This window comes from Leuciscus leuciscus (genome assembly GCF_965113295.1).
Source record: "Leuciscus leuciscus genome assembly, chromosome: 22".
NCBI lineage: Eukaryota > Metazoa > Chordata > Actinopteri > Cypriniformes > Leuciscidae > Leuciscus > Leuciscus leuciscus.
Genome location: NC_138746.1, coordinates 34,507,356 through 34,528,647, shown reverse-complemented (window position 1 = coordinate 34,528,647; position 21,292 = coordinate 34,507,356). Strand labels below are relative to the sequence as shown.

Here is a 21,292-nt window from a genome sequence, read left to right as displayed (position 1 = left end):
TAAATCTAGCTTACACATTTACCCAAATTATTATACGCCTGTTTAACCGAAGTTAATTTGGGTGTGTTTCTCCATCCCCAATGTCACTTCTCTGTGTTTTACGGCCCTGACGAGAGCGTCGGTCTCCTCGGCTGTGAACCGCTCCTGGCGCGCGTCTGGCAAATCCGCCGTTATAATAGCAATCCGCCATGGAACAAGCGCGCCTGCTCTTAAAGGGAATGTGAGATGATGCTCTGATTGGTTTATTTCACGTTACGCCCAAACCACACCTATGAGTAATGAAGCTACTTCAGACCAACACATTTTAGATTTGCGTCGGGCGCAAGAGTCATTTATCCCGCCGGTATAATAGCAACAGCGCCCGAGATCCGCCCACAAAGTTACTTGCATTTCGCGCTTGATACTTTCGTTTCAGATCGTTAAAATAGGGCCCTTCATGTGTTCTGGCCGTTTATTTGCACGACAACAGTGTTTGATGGCTCGAGAAGGAAACTTTGAAATGGGTTCCAAGGTGCAATTTCTTTTGAAAAAGGTTATCATCTCCGTGTAAACTTAAAAAACGTGAATCTGTGTTAACAAGGACACTATAGACTACAGCCTCTAGCATGAGTCACTTGTGAGGAGTGTGAGGTTTAGTTGCTGTTAAGGCTGAAGTGCATTATTAGGCACAATGAATATTAAATTGAGCGCCTAATCCATTGCCATTGCCATGATCGGCTATGGGTACTGTACTGTCATGAACATAGTAGCTCAAACCAGTGTATTAGAATAAAAAACAAACAAACATCAAATCAAGTCCACAACAGCTACAGTATCTTTACAAAAGATAAATAGATATTGCAGGTCGACTGTAAAAGACTGATTAGACAGCACAAGACAACATCCATTTGTTTGTTGTAAAGTTGAAGTGTGAAGTTTTTTTTTTTTTGAAGGAATCAGTGTTTCTGAACAAGACATAGCTTTATTGTTCACTTTTAATATACTGACTTATGTTTCTCGTACACACAAGTCTTGTTCTCTGTTCTGCTGTAAACAACTCTGGAATGAGGCGTCAGCTGCGTTTTAAACTCTGATGCCAAATGCTTTATAGGCCAAGAGCGAAAATACAACCAAAGGTCAACTCAGCATTATTGTTGTGTGCGACCAAATCATTACTCAAACTAAATCTGGGCTGTAAACAGTTTCTTTCAAAGCCTGTAGAGCCACAGCGATTATTTTTAGAGAACAACCTGTGCAAGACTAACCGGTGAAAACTGCCCAGTTTTCAGTGCATCGGTTCTTCAAAGTTTGTTGAATTGCTAATCAAAGAGATGCTGGATCTGAGTCCTGTGTTATGGATATAACACTATGCTGGGAACAGCTTGGGACAAACACACCCCTTGCTTGGGTATGGCATGGAAATGTGAGACTTAAGGAACGGTATGATCCACATAACACTGTGGGATACAGAGAGAGATTTTCTAGGCGAGTAGGAAATGCCTGCTGAGGCCTTTGACTGCTTCTGTTTGTTTGAGGCGTCTGCTGTCACTGTGGATACACTACAGGGGTGTTGCAAGCTCTGTGTGTAGCCCCCTTTTGCTGATAGTGTAAAAGTTTCTGTTATAAATATAATGTGAAGACTATAATCTTTATTTGCAGACACTCTGGAACTGCATGATAGTGTTACTGCATGTTGACTGGCTGATGAAACTACCAGGAACACACAGTCCCAAATCCTGCACTAGTGACTGTCCTGTGCTTGGACAGTCAATCCCTCCTGGTATCTTTAAAAGTATAATAACATTCTTGCACTTTAATGTCTCTCGCAATGGAACAAATCAAAGCTACTTTTGACTGGCCATCAGTGGAGAAGTGCCCCACCATCACACACACATACCAGTGGCGGAGATTAACTGGGGCTTGGGGGAAAAATGCCACTAAATTTAATAAAAAATGCCTCCAAAATCCATGATATGGTGCAAAAAAATCTTGCTGTTTAAGTTCTTGTTTTCAATATTTATAAGTAATACCACATATGGAAGAGTGCTGTTTTCACGAATATCAGCATGATTACAAATATGATATTGATTTTTACAACAGCTCAATAAACAAGAAGTTAATATTAGGTGACTTACATATTAGACTCACAATACTGTATTGCTTTTGGGTCTATTTTGCCAACAAAAATAGCTCTAAACAAATCCACGGTGGAGCGATTCTGCGTCTCCGAGCAACACAGTGATGTTTCGTTACTGAACGAATCCACATTTTTGAACAAATCGGTCTAATTAAAAGTCTGTGAAGTCGAAAAACGCCTAAAGATTCAGCGACTCACTCACAATAGCTTTATCCTTAAATGAATCAGCCGTTTTGAACAAATTGTTTGACTGGATGATTCAATGACTCATTTACTAAGACAATGATTAGTTTTAGTTTCACGATTAAAAGTATAATTTCATTTTAGCTGAGAGAGCGACTGAGATTGAAAGCTGTTTTGTTTGTGAATGGTTGAAGATATAGAATGAGTTTATAGATAAAATTAAGAGTGAAATATGAGATAACATTGTTAAATATAAGAGAGATAATAATTTAAGTTGTGCTTTTTTTCTCATTGGGGAGCCTCTATTACTGTGCATTTGGTATTGGAGATCATTATAGAGATCATTTGACAGGACACAATTTTGATCATTTTGATTGCTTGCTTTTATGCAAAAATTATATTTAGCATATTGCAGTGCTGTATTAACAACTGCTATGATCATGTCTTTGAAATGTTTAGTCACAGCATACATAAGAATATTTTTTATTACACAGTGAACATACGTATGCATGATGCATGTAAGGAAACGTTCAGTGGATTCAAAAGACAAGCAGCCTGATCTACTTTTTTCCTAGACTCTGTCTGCTACCATTACAGTGCAACTTTCTCTCTCTGTTTGAACACCAAACACTTTGACAAGAACTTCATGGTCGGCCTTTAAAGTCTATTTTTACCCTGCATCCGTGAGAGAAGGAAAGGCTGAATGTCAGAGCCAGAATCAAAGCTATTTTAACTCACATGAGGCTTGAAACGTATGGATGTATTGCACAAAAAAAAAAGAAAAGAAAAAAAGCGTAGGGTTCATTCGTTCTCATCACCAATGCCATAAGTATCTATTATCATCATCAGTAAATGAAGGACATGGCAGTGCGAGAAGGCGAATGATTTAATATGAGTAACACACAGGAACTTTGTAAAAATGCTGTCCTCTTTTGTAACAGTCATTACTTGCTCAAGAATGAGAAGACCTCTGTTGATTCCTGTTATTTCGTTTATCCGCTCTGACTAATTCATGGCTAGAGGGTTGAAAATCTCCTGCTAAGCTTTATTAGTTATCTTCATTAAGAAGATACTCAAGCCTATTGAATTTAAATTGACGAGAGACACTGGAAGGCAACGAACGGCTCTATGCAATCACATCTCTTTTTAAGCCTTCAGATTGTATTGCAAAAATTAGATGGTAAATTATGAGTTAATTCCATTATCTGGATTTGCTCAACGTGTGTGATGTACCTTGCATTTTAAGTGATAATTAATGACGTTGTTTGATGGGAAAATCTCTTTGACAATCCTCCTTTGTCTCGATTAAAAAAACAAAACAAGATAGCGTTTCTCAACTGACTGATGGTGCGTCCCAATTCGCATACTATCCATCCTAAATAGTATTCGAAAATAGAATTAGTACGTCCCAAATCGTAGTATGTTGAAATGAGTGTTCCAAAGATACCCGGATGGTCTACTATTTCCGGTCAGAATCCGAAGTGCAGATCGATGCGCAATATAACGGCTAATATTGCCCACAACCCATCGCGCGTTGGACGAGGATTCGGTTAGAACTACAAACACGAGTGAAAAGTGTTAAAAAAAAACTACAGACATGGAGGACGCGCGAGTCCGGCGGTTATGTAGAGAGGTTTAGATAAAGGGGATTGAGTGATTAATTATATCTGAGTATCTGACCTTACGAAAATGTATTTTTTCAATGTTGTCCACATTATACTGCATCTGCAGCAGCATTGAGAACTTTTGTAAAGATACGTTTAGCCATTAACTTTTAAATGCATCATTATAGTCAAATTGCAAACACATGAGGAGAGTCTCCGCATGAAAGACTCACGACTGGCAGATCAACGTGCAACTACATTTCTCTCCGAAACGATAAGAAATTAAATTAGATTGAATGGAGGATTTTAACTGTGACAAGATGATTGACAGGGCAGTTTACGGTGACAGGACGCACGCAACAGATCTGTCCGTTAAAGATGACGCAGTAGTATGTCCCAAAGCTTGCCTACTCTTTTGCTACACACTCAAAAGTATGTCTTTTTTCTTCACAAAAAGAGTACATACTTTTAGGGCGTAGTATAAGTAGGCGAATTGGGACGCAGCATGAGTGACAGAAAATATGACAAAAAAAATAAATAAAAAATTGTAGTCATGAACATACAGCGAGATAATAGTGGGAGAACTTCCAAGCTCAAGAGTAATTGTCTTGTTAAATGTGCCTCAATGTGGTTTTGTTCTTGAAGAATGATGCAGCGCTTGGGAAGTGGCTCAATCAAATGATTGAAAAGCCTGAAATCACATGTTAAATCCTCTCAAATATGGCTTTGGACTTTTTCTTATCTGATACAAAAATAAATCATAGCTCTTCTACATATTACAAAAAGAGATCAACCCTACTGGAACAACCTCGAGGGCCAAAGGCCTGTCAATTTACCATCGGGTTGAAACTAGGAATATTTACATCACCAATCATATGTTAAATAAAATTCAAGTTTTGGGCACTTGTGATCCATATCCAGCATCTGCTGCAATATTTCAGTCACTAAAAACAGCGGGATGTTCTAAACGCTTAACATGAAAACACTTAAAGTGCCTTAATGTAATAAAACAAGTGATAATTATAAAAAAATAGTCGATCTCCGTAACAGGGAGGAGAGTAAAGATGGAAAGCTCCTAAAGCTTAGTTCAATATAAATTCACGGATAATTAGTTTTTTTCTCGTTAGTGAAAATCAATATTGACCAATAACTGATCCTCATATAAGAAACAATATTAAAATTCAGAGTCAGTTCATTCGCATTCGGCATTTTTGACTGTCAAAATGCCGACAGACACAGAGACAGTGAGTTGTTCAAAACCTTTCTTTTAGTAAACTCTGTGTACACAAACACTGTTCTCAATGCTGGAGTTCATGTGTAGAGCCCCTGGTGAGACTTCCAGCAAAGTTTCATGTTGTGTCGAGCCTTCTTAGTGTTTTAAAAATAGCGATTTTTGATGCTATCATAAAAGTGCCCCATTCACTCCCATTCACAAGGCATTTAACCTAAAACGAAAATACTGTCAAACTTAAAAGTGGCGTTTCCATTCTAATTATGCTTTTACACGAAAGTTTGACTCGGGTAGATTAACAAAAAGACCCTAGGTTGCATTCTGGCAAGAGTTACCCTTTAAAAGATCAAATTCAGTATACACCTTATTGATAATGCATACTATATTTAATTGAACAGATGTTCCCAGAAAATTCTGGGTTAGTGTACTTGCCTATACATATGCATTATCAACAAGGTGTATATTGAATTCTTACTGCATTAGTACTGAGTAGAAACATAGTAAAAATAACTGTCAGGCAATGGAGAAAAGTCTTGTTTTGCCGTCCAGGTTGGCGTTCCTATAAGGGTGTGATGTCACGTTAAATCTATCAATTAATTGGTTGTAACATCCATCGAATATTCAAACAGACCACTGAATAACAGTTGTGGTCATACTGGAAGTTTACCTACACCTTGCATCTAATATTAATTAATACTAATTAGATGCGTTCAGGAGGTCATTTGTTCCGGCTGCCATTAGATTGCATAATGGATCTGATTGAAGTGCATCAATTATTTTCTACTAATTGTTTTGTGACTCTTTGTGTGTTTTTATGAGTGTCTTGTAGTGAGAATGTTTGTTGGTAACAGCACACACTGTAGGTTGCTGGACATCTGAATTTCCCCTGTGGGGATGAATAAAGGCATCTATCTATCTACTAATTAATATTAATTTGCTAACAAACAATATTGAGTAATTTACATGTATGACAAAAATTGACTTTTCAGCAGCAAAATTGAAATGAAGCACAACAAACTTTTGCCAAGCAGGAGTGTGGCTGTTTCTTTGAAGCCTCAGATTTATTGTCTGCTTATCAGTGTTAGGTCATTTTCACTTCTTTTCCTTGTTTGCACAACAGCAATTGCAATGACAATTTATTTAATATCCAAAGGCGGTATTTTTGCATTCCATTGACTCTGCGAGCGAGGTTTGAGACTGCTTTGTTGATTATAATTGGAGGGTTTGCGGGAGTGCAGAACAAAAAGCCACGTGAAACTGTTCAAGGTACCCCAGTCTGCGTCATCACAGGTTATGATGATTATAATGGGAGCGATCAAGTCATTAGCAGTGTGAGTGGGGTCTCATTCTGCACTCAAAGACAACCTTTTTTTTTTGTTCTTGAAACTGAATATTTGGGTGATACCCCAGCTAACTAAAATTCTTAGAATATGTTTTGCTAAAATATGTTTTGCCATTAAGTTTTGAAAACATTATTTCTGCACGTTCAAAACATCCAGTTTAACGTGTTAAGAACGTTTTTCTTGGTTTATGTGAACGTTTGAGGAACATTCATTCTATCATTTTGATAATATCATGAAAACATTATTTCAGAATGTTTGTGTCACGGTTCTGTTATATTTGGACTTTTAGTTTGTTTACCTTCAATCACATGTTTCCTTTGTTGTAGTTTTCCGCCACTCTTTAGTCGCTATGGTTTCTGTAACACAGTATGTTATTCGGGGAAGACAAAATTAAAAGCGGCAGCCCCTCATGGACGACTGCCACACACATAACCAAAACATAACGTAAAATAGTCCAAGCCTGGTCCTCTCTCATCCTTCACTGAAGAACATGCAACATTTCTACAGAAAGGCTCAGCTGGGACTCGAACCGGGAAAAGAGTACCAAAAACTGGGTTAAGACACACTTTTTCCAGATTGTTTACATTTTACCAGCGTTTAAAAGTTTTTTACAAAAATAACAGATAAGACTTTACTTTAAGATTGACATTTTACTGTAGTAGTACACTAAACTGTGTAAAAGTCTCTGGGAAGTACACAGTCCAAAACATGGAACTGTGAAGAGCAAAGCTTACAATATGTTTTCTAAACCAAAAACACAAGAGGAAAAAGAACACAAACTCAAACAGCACACTAGTCAAATCTAACAAGACATGTGGAAAACAACACAAAAGAGCAAGAAAACACCACAAACACCATTGTGTTCTGTGTATATGAACTGTTTCATACAGAGTTTCAAAGATTGTTGTTGTGATGCTTCAGGTTGAAGAGTGACTGAGAGGAACACTTGTCTGCAGAATCTGGATGTTCGGTTTAAAAATGGCGTGGAATGGATCCGTGAATGATAGAAAGACAACGAGAGAATTTAGTTCAGAATCAGATGCTGTTGCAGAAGAGGAAGTTCAAAGTCCTGTTTGCTTAGTGTAATGCATTAGGTTTAATGAAGTCGGTGTATAATACCTGCTTGTATATTTAATATACAACTTGCATTCATTGTTTGTTCCTTATGCATGTGTCTTGTGACTTCATGTTCTCTTCTCTTCAATTCTCTTTATTGATCAAAGAAGTAGTAACGCTAACAAAATGTTAGATGAACGCCAAACTAAGACATTCCAAAAAACACAATCCATAAACAGTGTATATATAAAAAAACGTTGTGCTAACGTTTTTAAAGACCAGATAACTCTGTACAAATGTTTTATTAACATCACTGGAAGAACATTTGTTCATAACTTTGAGAGAACCTTGCCAGAATGTTAGCTAAAGTTTGGAGAACGTTCCCTGTTTGCTGGGGATCTACTAGATGTGCATATAAGGCATGACGATACTAAGATATAAATATTATAACATCATGATTTTCTGTAAAGCTGCATTGAAACAATGTGTGAAAAGCGCTATACAAAAATTTGACTTTTATAAATAACACTCTAAGGATGTTTCATTAAAATTGTTCTATCAAAGTTTATCCAAACATTCCAAAAACATTCAGCAAATATCAATAACTTCATAAGGACGTTGCAAAAACATTGTTCTAAGAATATTTTCTCTCTACATCACGAGAACGTATATTAACTATTCATATCGTTATAAGAACTTTCCATACAGATCATTTTGAGAATGTTTTGTCCCAACATTAGCATAACTTTTAAAGAAATTAGCATAACTTTTATAGTTTCACTTATAGTGAAAGTTATGGGAACGTTCCCTCTTAGTGGGACTGTCCCCGGCAACACAGTTCATTTTCCTACTTTAAAGTTTGTGCAAGTCGTTCACAGCAAAAATGACAAATAGACAGGCAAAAGTGAGTTTTCTCAAAAGCATCCCCACTGGCGGATAATTACAGACAATAATGGTGCAGTAAGTGGTTTCTGAGAAAAACTGTTGATATTTAGCGGTGTTCACACCATGTCGTAATTACTGCAATTGTATGATGTAAAAAGTGTTCACTTAATTAGGGTAAGTGTACCCATTAGGCCCACTTTCAACTCTAAAGTCAAATTGAAAAAAGAGAAAATAATATTTTATGCTGATCATTATTTTAACCAATCCAGTGATTTGTTACTTCCCTGGCATTTTTTTTTTGCTTGCCAATCACATTTGGCAATGTTGAGTTAGCCCCACCCATGTGCTGTCTCAAGGGACCTCAAAGTCACCCCAAAACTTTGGTGTTTCGGGAAACCTTCAGAAATCAAATAAGAGATAAATGTATTGTTTTTTGTGTATGAACAAATAGTACTTCATAATTTTATATCATTTTCCTTTAAATGGAAAGATGAGTTTAATTAGCTTGCGTTCAAAGCTAATCTCTAGGTTAGCCTTACTGAAAGATAGACTGCCAAAGAATTAAGCATGTGAACTGCAAACAATAAATGTTTTGTGATTCATTTGACATTAATTTACAAATAAATACATCATGAATTGTTTTGTAGAGAAGATTATTTTCATAAATTAACTTTTTTTTAAAAGATGGGCTTAAATGGTACAGTGCCACAAAAGACATGCAAACTATAGCCAACACAAGCTAACCTTGAATGAAAAAAACTTAACATTTCTCAATGTGAGCACAATGAAAATTACTATGATACTAGTCCACAGTATATTTGAGCTCCATGCATGTATTTGTAAACATATCTTACATTTTTAAAGGAAAACATTGTCTTTTTTCTCCATTACTCACTGTGGAACCATTTAAGCCCACCTTATGTGTTTCAATGAGGACTCCCTCTAACTGCAATCTTTGATACATTTTCTGAAAGTGTTTAATGATAACATTTCTTTGTGTGCTTTTACCTTACTAACCTTTTTAACCTTACTTTACTTACTGCCTTCATTTACAACTATATTTAGATAGGCCTACAAATTACACACATTAATTAAAATGAGATCCTTTAGAGTCCTTTATGTATAACTGGGCATAATTCGGGAGCCAAGCCGAGTTAAGACTTGAGATTCCGGTTATGGAGAGGTCCCAGAGGGACCCTACATTCCCCACAGTCCTGAGTCCCTGGGACCATCCGGCTCCAAGATACCGCCACTTCCTGTCCAGCTTTGACCAGGCAAAACTCAGGACCCATAGTGGGCCCACTGGCTGACCCCTCCATGCCTGGAGTCCAGAGCCCCAACTCTGCTTTCTTCCCGAGATATGGTCACTTCCAGTGGAACTTTGATCGGGCATAACTCCAGAGTCAAGCCGACCTAAGGCAGCATACTCCCGGTGTGGGGGGCCCACTAGAAGACCCCCCGAAACCCCAGAGTATGGAGCCCAAACTCGGCTTCCTTTCAGAGATACACCCGGTTAAACTTCCACCTTTGACCAGGCATAACTCGGGAGCCAAGCTGACTTAAGGCTCCAGACTCTCGGTGTGGGGTGGCCCACTAGGAGGCCCCCCTAAGCCCAGAGTATGGAGCCCCAACTCGGCTTGGCTCCCGAGATACACCCGGTCAAACTTCCAGCTTGACTCCAGCAACTCCAGTCAAGCCGACTTAAGGCTTCAGACCACCGGCCACTAACACCTACCCATCCCACCCAGGGCTCTAATCAAACATTAGCAAAATACATTGTTTTAATACTTCCCTGTCACTGAATAAATATATTGATGTTTTACTTCTTTAAAATCAATACATTTTTATATTTTGTGAATTGTAAGGCACGCCAAATACGCATAATCTTTACTCTGTTTAATATGATGTAATTGTGAACTCGTGAAACACCAGATGGCGCTGTTTTCGACACTCTCGAAGCTTTGAATCTTTTCCTAGAAAAATTAGGGGAAAGCCTCAGTGCTTCATTTGCCCATTCCTACCTATTTGTACCATGTGACCACTGTACCACCTGACCTCTGCAGATTCATTTAGGCATTGATATCTGGTGCCATAAGAGGATGTTCTCTCTCCTCATCATGAGTGGACACGCCTCCTACTGCTGATTGGTTCTCTCTCCTCTCTCATCATGAGTGGACACACCCCCTACAGCCGATTGGCTCTCTCTCCTCCCTCATCATGAGTGGACACGCCCCCTACTGCTGATTGGCTCTCTCTCCTCCCTCATCATGAGTGGACACGCCCCCTACTGCTGATTGGTTCTCTCTCCTCTCTCATCATGAGTGGACACGCCCAGTGGTTAAATTGGCTTTTGTAGGGAGGGGGAGCCCTTATTTACGGTGGTCATCATTAAAAATCGCACCATAAAATGACTTAATGTGTTTTACACCAAAGGGGCTATTTTTCCCGTATTAATGTGTAAGGTAAGGTTGAGTAGTTATTCAAACAAAGATAAATACTTTACCATTTTAAAAAAAAAAAAATTCCCTTAATGTTAACAAGCAGGCAACGGATTTCACCCTCGGAAAACGTATGAAATTGAACATGTTTGAAAATATTGAAAATATTGGTTGGTTGTTTTGTAATGCTAGATAGGCCTATATACAGTGGTGGTCAGAATTAACGGCACCCCTGGTAAATAAGATCAAAAATGGCTGTAAAAAATAAATCTGCATTGTTTATCCTTTTGATCTTTCATTCAAAAAATGTGCAAAAATCTAACCTTTCATTGAAGTAAAAGAATTGAAAGTGGGGGGTAAATCACATTATAAAATAAATGTTTTTCTCCAAAACACGCTGGCCACAATTATTGGCACCCTGTTATTAAATACTTTTTGCAATCTCCTTTTGCCAAGATAACAGATCTGAATCTTCTCCTATAATGCCTGATGAGTTTGGAGAATAACTGACCAGAGATCAGAGATCATTCCTCCATACAGAATCTCTCCAGATCCTTCAGATTCACAAGTTCATGTTGGTGCTGCTTCTCTTCAGTTCACTCCACTCATCAGGTCAGGGAACTGGGACGGTCATGGCAGAAGCTTCATTTTGTGCTCAGTTACCCATTTTTGTGTTGATTTTGGGGCTGTTTACACCTGGCCACTTCATGCGTTTTCTCAGATCGGATAGCTATCTGATTTATCAAAACGATTCCATTTACACCTGGTCACATAAATGTGTTTTTGCAAAACGGATTTAAATTCGATCTTCAGTTCCCGACTTCCCGCTCTATATGCAGATTTAATGGAGTGCACATCACCGAAAGCAACAGATATGAGCTGCATTTTGTTGATCATCAGCTAAAATAAAAAAATCAAAGACAGCAATAAGAGAGAGCAGTAACAGCCCTGGTAAGATCATTTCGTTTCTTTACTTTTAATGATGATGATTGTGTGATAAGCGTCTGCGACTTACTTTCACTTTGATTTGCGATAGTTTGCACGTTTCTCATCTGCGGTGATGCGTGTTCCAGTAGCGTCGTCATATCTGGCTATAACATTACATATAGCCTATAACACGCTCTCACACGCTTATTTTTGGGAGGAGTACAATTTACATATGTGGTTTCAACAACCAGATGCATTTACACTTGTCCAGTTTTGTCTGGAATGCGGCCCAGACCACCTCCTGAAGTGGTTTGAGCGATCGGATTCAAATCCGTCTCGAATGCGTTTCGGAGGGCATTTACACCTGGTCTTTTCACGATCGGATAGCTATCCAATCTGAGAAAACGCATGAAGTGGCCAGGTGTAAACAGCCCCTTTGATGTTTGTTTTGGACCGTTGTCCTGATGGAAGATCCAACCACGGCCCATTATAAGATTTCTATCAGAGGCAGTCAGGTTTTAATTTTTTATCTGTTGGTATTTGCTAGGATCCATAATACCATGTTTCTGAACAAGAAGTCCAGGACCTCCAGCAGAAAAACAGGCCCACAACATATAAGATCCAGCAGTATATTTAAACGTAGGCATGGGGGACTCTTCATCCCTGTGCGCACTGAACACATCTGGTGGGTTTGCTGCCAAAAAGCCCTTTTTTTTTTTGTTTCATCTGACCACAGAATCCGGTCCCTTTTGAAGATCCAGTCGTGTCTGACAACTGAATATGCTGGAGTTTGTTTTTGGAGGAGCGAGGAAGATTTTTCTTGAAACCCTCCCCAAAAACATGTGGGGATGTAGGGGTTGTTTGATAATTTTTTTTAGGCTTTCTGACCCCAAGACTCAACTAATCTCTGCAATTCTCCATCTGTGATTGTTGAAGAGTCTTTGGCCACTCAAACCATCCTCCTCACCGTCTATTAAGGCAATATAGACACACGTCCTCTTCCTGGCAGATTCGTAACATCTTTAGTTGATTATAACTTCTTAATTATTGCCCTGATGGTCAAAATGGGGATTTTTCAATTCTTTAGCTATTTGCTTACAGTCACTTTCTATTTTGTGATGCTCAACAATCTTTTGATGCACATCAGAACTATATTCTTTGGTTTTACTCATTGTGATGGATGATTAAAGAAATTTGGCCTTTGTGTTTCCTCATATTTAAACTCCTGTGAAACAAGAAGTCATAGCTGGACAATTTCATGTTCCTAGTCACCCTGGTGTGCTAAATAAAGGTAAATATTAATGGGAATATACTTCAGAGATATTTACTTGTAAAAAATTCAAGGGGTGCCAATAATTGTGGCCGACATGTTTTGGAGAAAAACATTTATTTCATATTGTGATTTCCTCCCCACTCTCAATTCTTTTACTTCAATGAAAGGTTAGATTTTTGCGAATTTTTTGAATGAAAGATCAAAAGTATAAACAATGCAGATTATTTTTTTTACAGCCATTTTTGATCATATTTACCAGGGGTGCCATTAATTCTGTCCACCACTGTATAACCACCATTTAGCATTTAATATTTTGAGGTTAATTTTGAATTAGTCAGATGTTAGATAATTATATACTTATAATTATATACTTTAAATATTACATTAAATATATTAAATATATTTAAAAATATTTTACATTTTTATTTTTAAATATCAAATTGGTGTAAAAAAAAATCTGAACATTTTAGTAACTAAGCAGAATTGTATTAGGTTTATTAACAACAATTTATATTGTTTACATGGAACAATTTCTGATAAGCTGCTTTTTTTATTGCTTGACACAAATTTGATGATTTCAATTCAGTTCAGTGCTTGTGATTTGATTCAATATTGACTCATTTGGATAAATATTAGGTAGGCTACACAAGATAGGCATTCATTTTTCTCAAGACAAAAAAAAAAAAAAAAAAAAAAAAAAACTCACCTAATCAGCCCAGACATAATGCGTTTTTTAATTTATTATAACAACAACTGTATTTAACATTGTTCATTAGCTAGAGATCATCCGTTCACGTGACGCTATGGGAACTGTCACATCATATTTACAAGCGCCAAAACGGTATTTATTGCTTGAATTTCGAAATAAAATTGACAGAATCTGAGAGATGAGATTATTTTTTAGTAACCTGCTCTGTCTTGTCTGTGTCCTCTTTGCTTTGCGATTTTACTGTGCGTGAGAAAATTTATGTGGGGCGTCACGTGAGCGTGAATGCGTGAGAGTTGGCAGCTATGGCCTTAGCAGACAAATCAAATGAAAAACTAAACAGTGCGAGCGAGGCTACATTAGTCACACTAGAAAATGAAGTTGTAGGTCGTGTTTGAATAATTACGTATCTTATTTATCTGAGGTAAATTAAACCAAATACTCACGTATGCTCGATAAAGAATTAGACAGCACAATGAGCCCATCGGGCGGTTGAATTTAAAAGACTGACTTTCGCGGGTTTCCATGGTAGCGTCGATGGTGGGCGGGGTGCTGAACCAGAGAACGCAGGGATTAATGCATTATGACGTCTGATAATTCCATGTAGCCTGGGTGTCTCTGTCTAGTCTTGCTAATTATTTAGTCTCATATGCCATGTATTGCCATGAATAACAATATTTGGTGCTGAAGGAGACGGAGCTGAGCTCCGGCATGGTGTGTTGTGGACCCGAGGAGGCGGAGCTGCGCTCCGGTGCGCTCCGGCCCAATTTAACCTATGGACACGCCCCCTACTGCTGACTGGTTCTCTCTCCTCTCTCATCATGAGTGGACATGCCTCCTACTGATGATTGGTTCTCTCTCCTCTCTCATCATGAGTGGACACGCCTCCTACTGCTGATTGGTTCTCTCTCCTCTCTCATTATGAGTGATGCCCCCTACTGCTGATTGGCTCTCTCTCCTCCCTCATCATGAGTGGACATGTCCCCTACTGCTGATTGGCTCTCTCTCCTCCCTCATCATGAGTGGACATGTCCCCTACTGCTGATTGGTTCTCTCTCCTCTCTCATCATGAGTGGACATGCCTCCTACTGCTGATTGGTTCTCTCTCCTCTCTCATTATGAGTGATGCCCCCTACTGCTGATTGGTTCTCTCTCCTCTCTCATTATGAGTGATGCCCCCTACTGCTGATTGGCTCTCTCTCCTCCCTCATCATGAGTGGACATGTCCCCTACTGCTGATTGGTTCTCTCTCCTCTCTCATCATGAGTGGACATGCCTCCTACTGCTGATTGGTTCTCTCTCCTCTCTCATTATGAGTGATGCCCCCTACTGCTGATTGGTTCTCTCTCCTCCCTCATCATGAGTGGACACGCCCCCTACTGCTGATTGGCTCTCTTTCCTCCCTCATCATGAATGGACACGCCCCCTACTGCTGATTAGCTCTCTCTCCTCCCTCATCATGAGTGACACGCCCTACTGATTGGCTACAAGTGTGTTGTGTTGCTCAGTCCAATCCCCTTTCAACAGCGTTTCGACTTCGAGTGTGTTTGGGAAATGTCACGCACCTTACCATAACTGCGAGTTTCAACACACTGGCTGTAACAAAAGAAGTATGTCTGAATTCACAGTACTCATAAAAGAGCACTAATACCCGGATGATCTACTTCTTCCGGCGAGATTCTCTAGTGCGCGTATGATGGACACTTTACTATCCCATGAGGCCACAGGAGATGATTTACGAATGACAGTGAAGCGACGCAACTGACGCTGGAAGGTCACATGATAACAACAACATGGCGGATGTAGTACGTCCAGATTACATTCATACATTCATTCATATTACATACCCCTCAAGGCAGCCCAACTGTTTATGCATGCCATGATATTTTCCCATCTTTCTTATTGTGTTACTGTATGGAGCCAGGCTTCACAGTCAACTGTTAAACCCATTATTTCACTATATAAACAAGCATTGAAAATAATGGATCAAAAACAAACGAAATGGCATCATTGTATAATACTGAAAAAGTATAATTTGCTTAGTTATGATAGTTTTATTAAGTTCTCTTTTATCAAATAGATTTTTAAATGTGTGAATAATCTCGCACCAGCTGTACTTTGTCCATATGTGACAAAAACAAATACTAATAGAATCACCACTAGGGGATCAGCAAATGGCAACTGCAGGGTGGCACAGCGCAAAACCACTTTCGGTCAGTCATCTTTTTCTGTAAAAGGGATACATTTTTGGAATGCCCTACCAACAGAAATAAAACCACAAACCAATCGGAAACCGTTTAATGAAAAGGTGAAACACTGGCTGAAACAAAACCAAATCTGTGATCACTGATTATGTCACTGTGCAGACGCACTTATAAATGGACATGTACATACGGATAGAGAGATAGACGCGCGCCCACACACACACACACACACACACACACACACACACACACACACACACACACACACACACACACACACACACACACACACACACACACACACACACACACACACACACACAGATATATGTATATAATGTTGTGTTTTTTTTTATTTTTTATTGTTGTTTCTGGTGTTTGTTTCTGTTTTCTTGGTAATGGTGATGTATGTAGCCTAACCAGGGACAGGGGTTGCAAATTAGCTTCAGCTAGAAACCCTATATGCAACACATCTGTTCAAGTTATTGTAACCTGTTATAATGTGTCTCTTTTGCATTGTCCCTGACAAATAAACAAATAAATAATAAATACTACACACATGCCTAGTATATAGAACATGCTTTTTTTTTTTTTGCGGCCATGAAGTAAATACTTATTCAAAATAAGTGCCTACTCAAGAGAGTAGGTGATTTCAGACACTGCCACTACTAACTAACTAACTCAACCAGGCCCCACCCCTTTATTCCCGCCCCGGTAATTATTTAAATGAGGAATATCGTGTACTTTGTGCTTCGTAACATAATTTTCACGCTCAAACAGCAACATTACAAAAAAATCTGAAAATGTTATAAAAAACATAATAGGTTGTTCTTTAATGCATAATGCTGAATAAAATAGGAATAAAACATTAGGAATTAGCCTACACTTTTATCAAAGGTATTCTGCCAAATTGAACAGAGACATGTTCAGTACATAATTTAACTTAGCCAAGTCACAGAATATATAATATTTCATTTATACAAAATATCAGAATGTCTCTGTGCTCATGAGATTAAAGAACCAGATATGTTGTATAATCTTCCATATACAGTATCTGTTATGGTTTGTGTTTGTTTGTTCACTTTAGAGTTTGTTTTTGATCTCTTTTGCTTATGTCTATTTCTATAGGGTTAGGCTTATGCGGCTTAGGGTTAAACCTAACTAGGGCTAGGGCTAACCCTGGTTTTCAGTCTGTTAATAGTTCCCTGTGGTTTCTAATTGATTGTTGGTTCTGGTCAGGTGTGTCTTGTTTATTAGCTCCTCAGTTGTTGTCTATTTAAGCCTTGAGTTTCTTTCAGGTTTTTGTCAGGTCTACGTACTGTTAAGTTTTCTGTTCTGTTCTGTTCTTGGTCCTGAGATTCTGTTTTGTAAAGTTTGAGTTTGTTTTTTTAATAAACCTGCTGAACTTCGATCCTGTTTAATCTCTGCTGCAACCTGACCGTGACAGCATCTAATCGAGATTGTGAAAATAATGTTATGCATGTGTTCAAGGGCTCTTATTAATGCTTCAGGGATTTTTTATTTTTTTATTTTTTTTATCTCATTCCAAAGCTCTTAACAGGAATATCAATGAAAAGAGAAGATATAGATGATGAAACAGCCAAACAGGGACAGAAAGAAGAAAAGTGTCATAACTGTGTAGTTGGAACATGGCTTAAGGGCCGGAATTGTTGTGTAGGATCACAGGACAAAAATAACTCGCACTTTCACATGTTGAGATCACAGTGTTTTGATGGGAGCCACAACAGAGAATATAACTTTCACTTTTTTTAGAGCTCTTGTTTCTGGAAATATTTTCCCCCATTCATTTTCACAACTGGAAAGATTCTTCAGTAAAGAGTTCTACACCATAAACCAAACCAACCAGCTCTGAGATTAATAAATCATGATTACACACTTTAATTACAATCCCAAGAAGATGTGAATGTCATAATCAAATAAAGAACACAATAAAGAACAAAAATAACATTATTTACAGTGAACTTGAAAATCTCAAGGATTTGATGCCACTTACAAGGCAGTCGCAAACTAGTGATCATTTCATCTTCAAAAAAGCTTGTATCTTGTAAGCACAATTATCATGTAAACACATAATGTTTGCTAGGCAGACAAAGCCAGCCAATCAGATAAGAGCTTGCCAGATCGAGAAAAATCTTTGCAGTTTGTGCACAATATGCATGAGGCGGTCAGTGAATGGATTTTAGGCGGTTAATTGATGGTCAGCTTTAAGGCTTGTGAGCCTCTTGCAAAAGCAATCTGTCCTAACTAATGAAAGGGACCCGCTATTGATGATGTATCATTTATTGATTTTTTTCCACCTGCATCATTATTTATTGGCCTGTAATGTTTTTCAAATGAACCCCTAAACACAACATAAAAATGCAACAAAATGGTTTGTCAGTTTACATATTGGTTAAGCAGACAAGAAACATTAGATTATTCAAGAAATTCATGCATTGTTTTTGTATTCATGAGTTTGATTGGATTGTGAAAGATTAAGAGACAACAAGAGTCCAGGATGCATGGGAAATCCTTCACAACAACAACAACAACAACAAAAAAAAGCATAGTTTTAGTAACAACGCAATATTAATAATAAAGAATAAGTAGATGTATGTGCTTTAAATCAGATAATTATGACATCTGCTAGTAATCATACGCATGTCAAGAGAGCAAGCCAACAATCGTTAATTGTCCGATTTTAAAATGCGAGCAGGAAAGGGCCGTCCCTGACGCCTACATTTATACGCTGAATGGACCCTCTGTTGTTTCTGCATTCCAATGAATATACAACAGCTTGAAAGCAATCTGTGAGACCACACATTATAATCCTCCAATCGCTTCATGTCGAGTCAGCAGAAGGTAAAACACTTCCATTAAAGTTACTCTGTTCAGACAATTTTGGATTAGGATGCAAATGTGCTATGCAAGCGTTTTTTACTCATTTAAAATTTTGTCAGAAATGAAGTATGTCAAACTCTTGTCATCTCAAAAATGTCATCATTTTTTCAAGTACTTTGTCACTATTAGCAAGACAGGCACTTATTTCATCCTCAGGAGCTGCTAAATGATCAACCGAAATCCAGAAAAGGTGTGATTGCAAAATGAAGTGGTATAAATGGCTGTAGCATGATTTTATAATCACAGCTCTTGATTTGTGTTTCATTTTTTTTTCTTCAGTTTTCAGTTTTTGTAGCACTGAATGCTCCAATCAGACAAAATGAGGATGAAACATTTCACTCATCTGGAGACAGCGCTTGCTTTGTTTCTATCGTTTGTTGGTGCAGACAGAGGCTTGATGGCTCTCTGCTGTTTTCATTGGCTTCACACTGTTTCCCTGAAATTACTTTGATCTTATGTCTGTTTTTACAGGTCACCACTGTATTTGCAACCAAGCTCAAGTCTTTCACCTTTGTGCCACTTCTAAAAAGACTGCCCGTGGAGAACAGGATCTGGAAAAAGGTGCTTCAGGCAGGCAGACCAAACCAGGTGAGAAATACTCTTGAGATGGCTCAGTTTGGTTCCTGTAAATGAATGCCACACTGTGTCAATCAAAAACATTTTTTTCCATGGAACATGAATGTTTTGAAGAATTTTAAATAATCCAGCTCTTTGTATACAATGATAGTCCGTAGTGAACATGGGTTTAACCACTTAACTGTCACCCCCCTTTTTGAGAATAGACATGAAAATGCACTATCCAGACTTTGGTCTTGTTTTAAAGAAGACAATCAGCAGATTATTGCTGAAGTGAAAGCACCTCATAAAATGAAATTATGAAAAAGTTATGGAAGTTTAAATTGACTGTAAATCAAATTCACTGTACTAAATATTTATTTTATATAATATATATATATATATTTTACAAAAATATTTTTACTTTAAAATTACTATAAATCAAAGCCATATGTCTAACCAAGTTGTGTTCCAAATTTAAAGTTCATATCATAAAAATGTAAGTTCCTATGAGATTTTGCTTAGACACTGTACTACAAATAGCCACCGGGTGACACACCCATTGCATTGAATTTTGTTTTGATGCATTTTCCTGTAACAAATTAATACATTTCTGTCCAAATATCACTTCTATCACAAAATATGGAACCAGACTCAGACCTTTCCAACGGTGTTTTGTCAAGATTTGAAAAAGTTTTGATTATAAAGTAGTTAAAATACATTTTGTAATATAAAAGTTGACACCGCCCACTAGGGGAGGAGCCAGCTAAAATAAATTAGAGTACCGTTTCCATGGTAACACAACATTCAATTTCAAAACGTTTTTTACAGGATGAATTTTGAGTTCATAAGCTTTCAAATGATACCTAATTTATGATGATTCAAGCACTACATAAGTATCATAAAATCAGCTAATGACATCTGTGCTATTTGTATTCTGTAGAAGCTTTTTTGGAGGAACAGACCCAAATTTAAGTCATAATTCACAAATTGTTACCTCTACTGAAGCTCTCAAATATTTTTCACATTTAGATAAAAAATTCACAATCTTTTTTTTTTGCAGTAACGCTTTGCTTTGATCTTAATAACATTGTGTGTGTTAGGGACAGTCATATTTGAGTGAACTGTTCCTTTAATTAGCAAATACTTCTCAAATCTGAAATCAGAGACTTCAGTGATTCCCAGAGTCCCTTAGGAGAAGATGACCTATGTTTGTGTTAAAGGGAGACTGCAGAAGGCATTTGCTGAAGGGCTTACACAATCAGGGTGTGTCATGCGTTCTTGCATGTGAGCAATACATGAGGGACATGGACTTCTGGTAAAAAGATGTCCGAGCTGGAACGGGAAACACACGCACACATAAATGCATTCACTGACTCTCTTATATCGTCAAGATGCTCAGAAGCTAGAAATAGCCATGTGTAGCTTTGGTCACAGCTGCCATTTCAGGTTTGGAGTCTCTTAGTAACATTTCCTTTTCCAATGTCAGACCTCACGAGAGCCAGGGGACTTTGAGAAGAGCATGGCGGAGGAGGGTGTCTACAAGGCTGAGGTTATTTACGTCCAAGACCCTGAAGAGCTGGGAGAAACGCTAAAGAACACCACTAAAAGTGAGGTTAGTATTGTGGTATATTCTGTCAGAGGGGCAAACGCAAATTCCTCATGACATTTTTAAGCTAACACTTTACAATAAGGTTCATTAGTTAACATTAGTTAACTACCTTAGTTAACATGAACTAAGAATGAACAATACTTCTAAAGCATTTATTACATAATACATTATTAAAATCAAAGGTTGTATTTGTTAACATTAGTTAATGCACTGTGAACTAACATGAACAGACAATGAACGGCTGTATTTTTATTACCT

At 37.9% G+C, this 21,292-nt stretch overlaps 1 protein-coding gene across 2 annotated transcripts in view; it reads left to right on the top strand.

Annotated features, from left to right (window-relative positions):
- mlip (muscular LMNA-interacting protein) overlaps positions 1-21,292 on the top strand; it is a 76,885-nt gene that overhangs the window by 15,460 nt on the left and 40,133 nt on the right. For both annotated transcript variants that reach the window (XM_082153890.1, XM_082153891.1), the window contains exons 2-3: positions 19,339-19,455; positions 20,912-21,037. In XM_082153890.1, the coding sequence (XP_082010016.1) occupies positions 19,339-19,455; positions 20,912-21,037 (243 nt within the window). The remainder of the gene's footprint in view (positions 1-19,338; positions 19,456-20,911; positions 21,038-21,292) is intronic.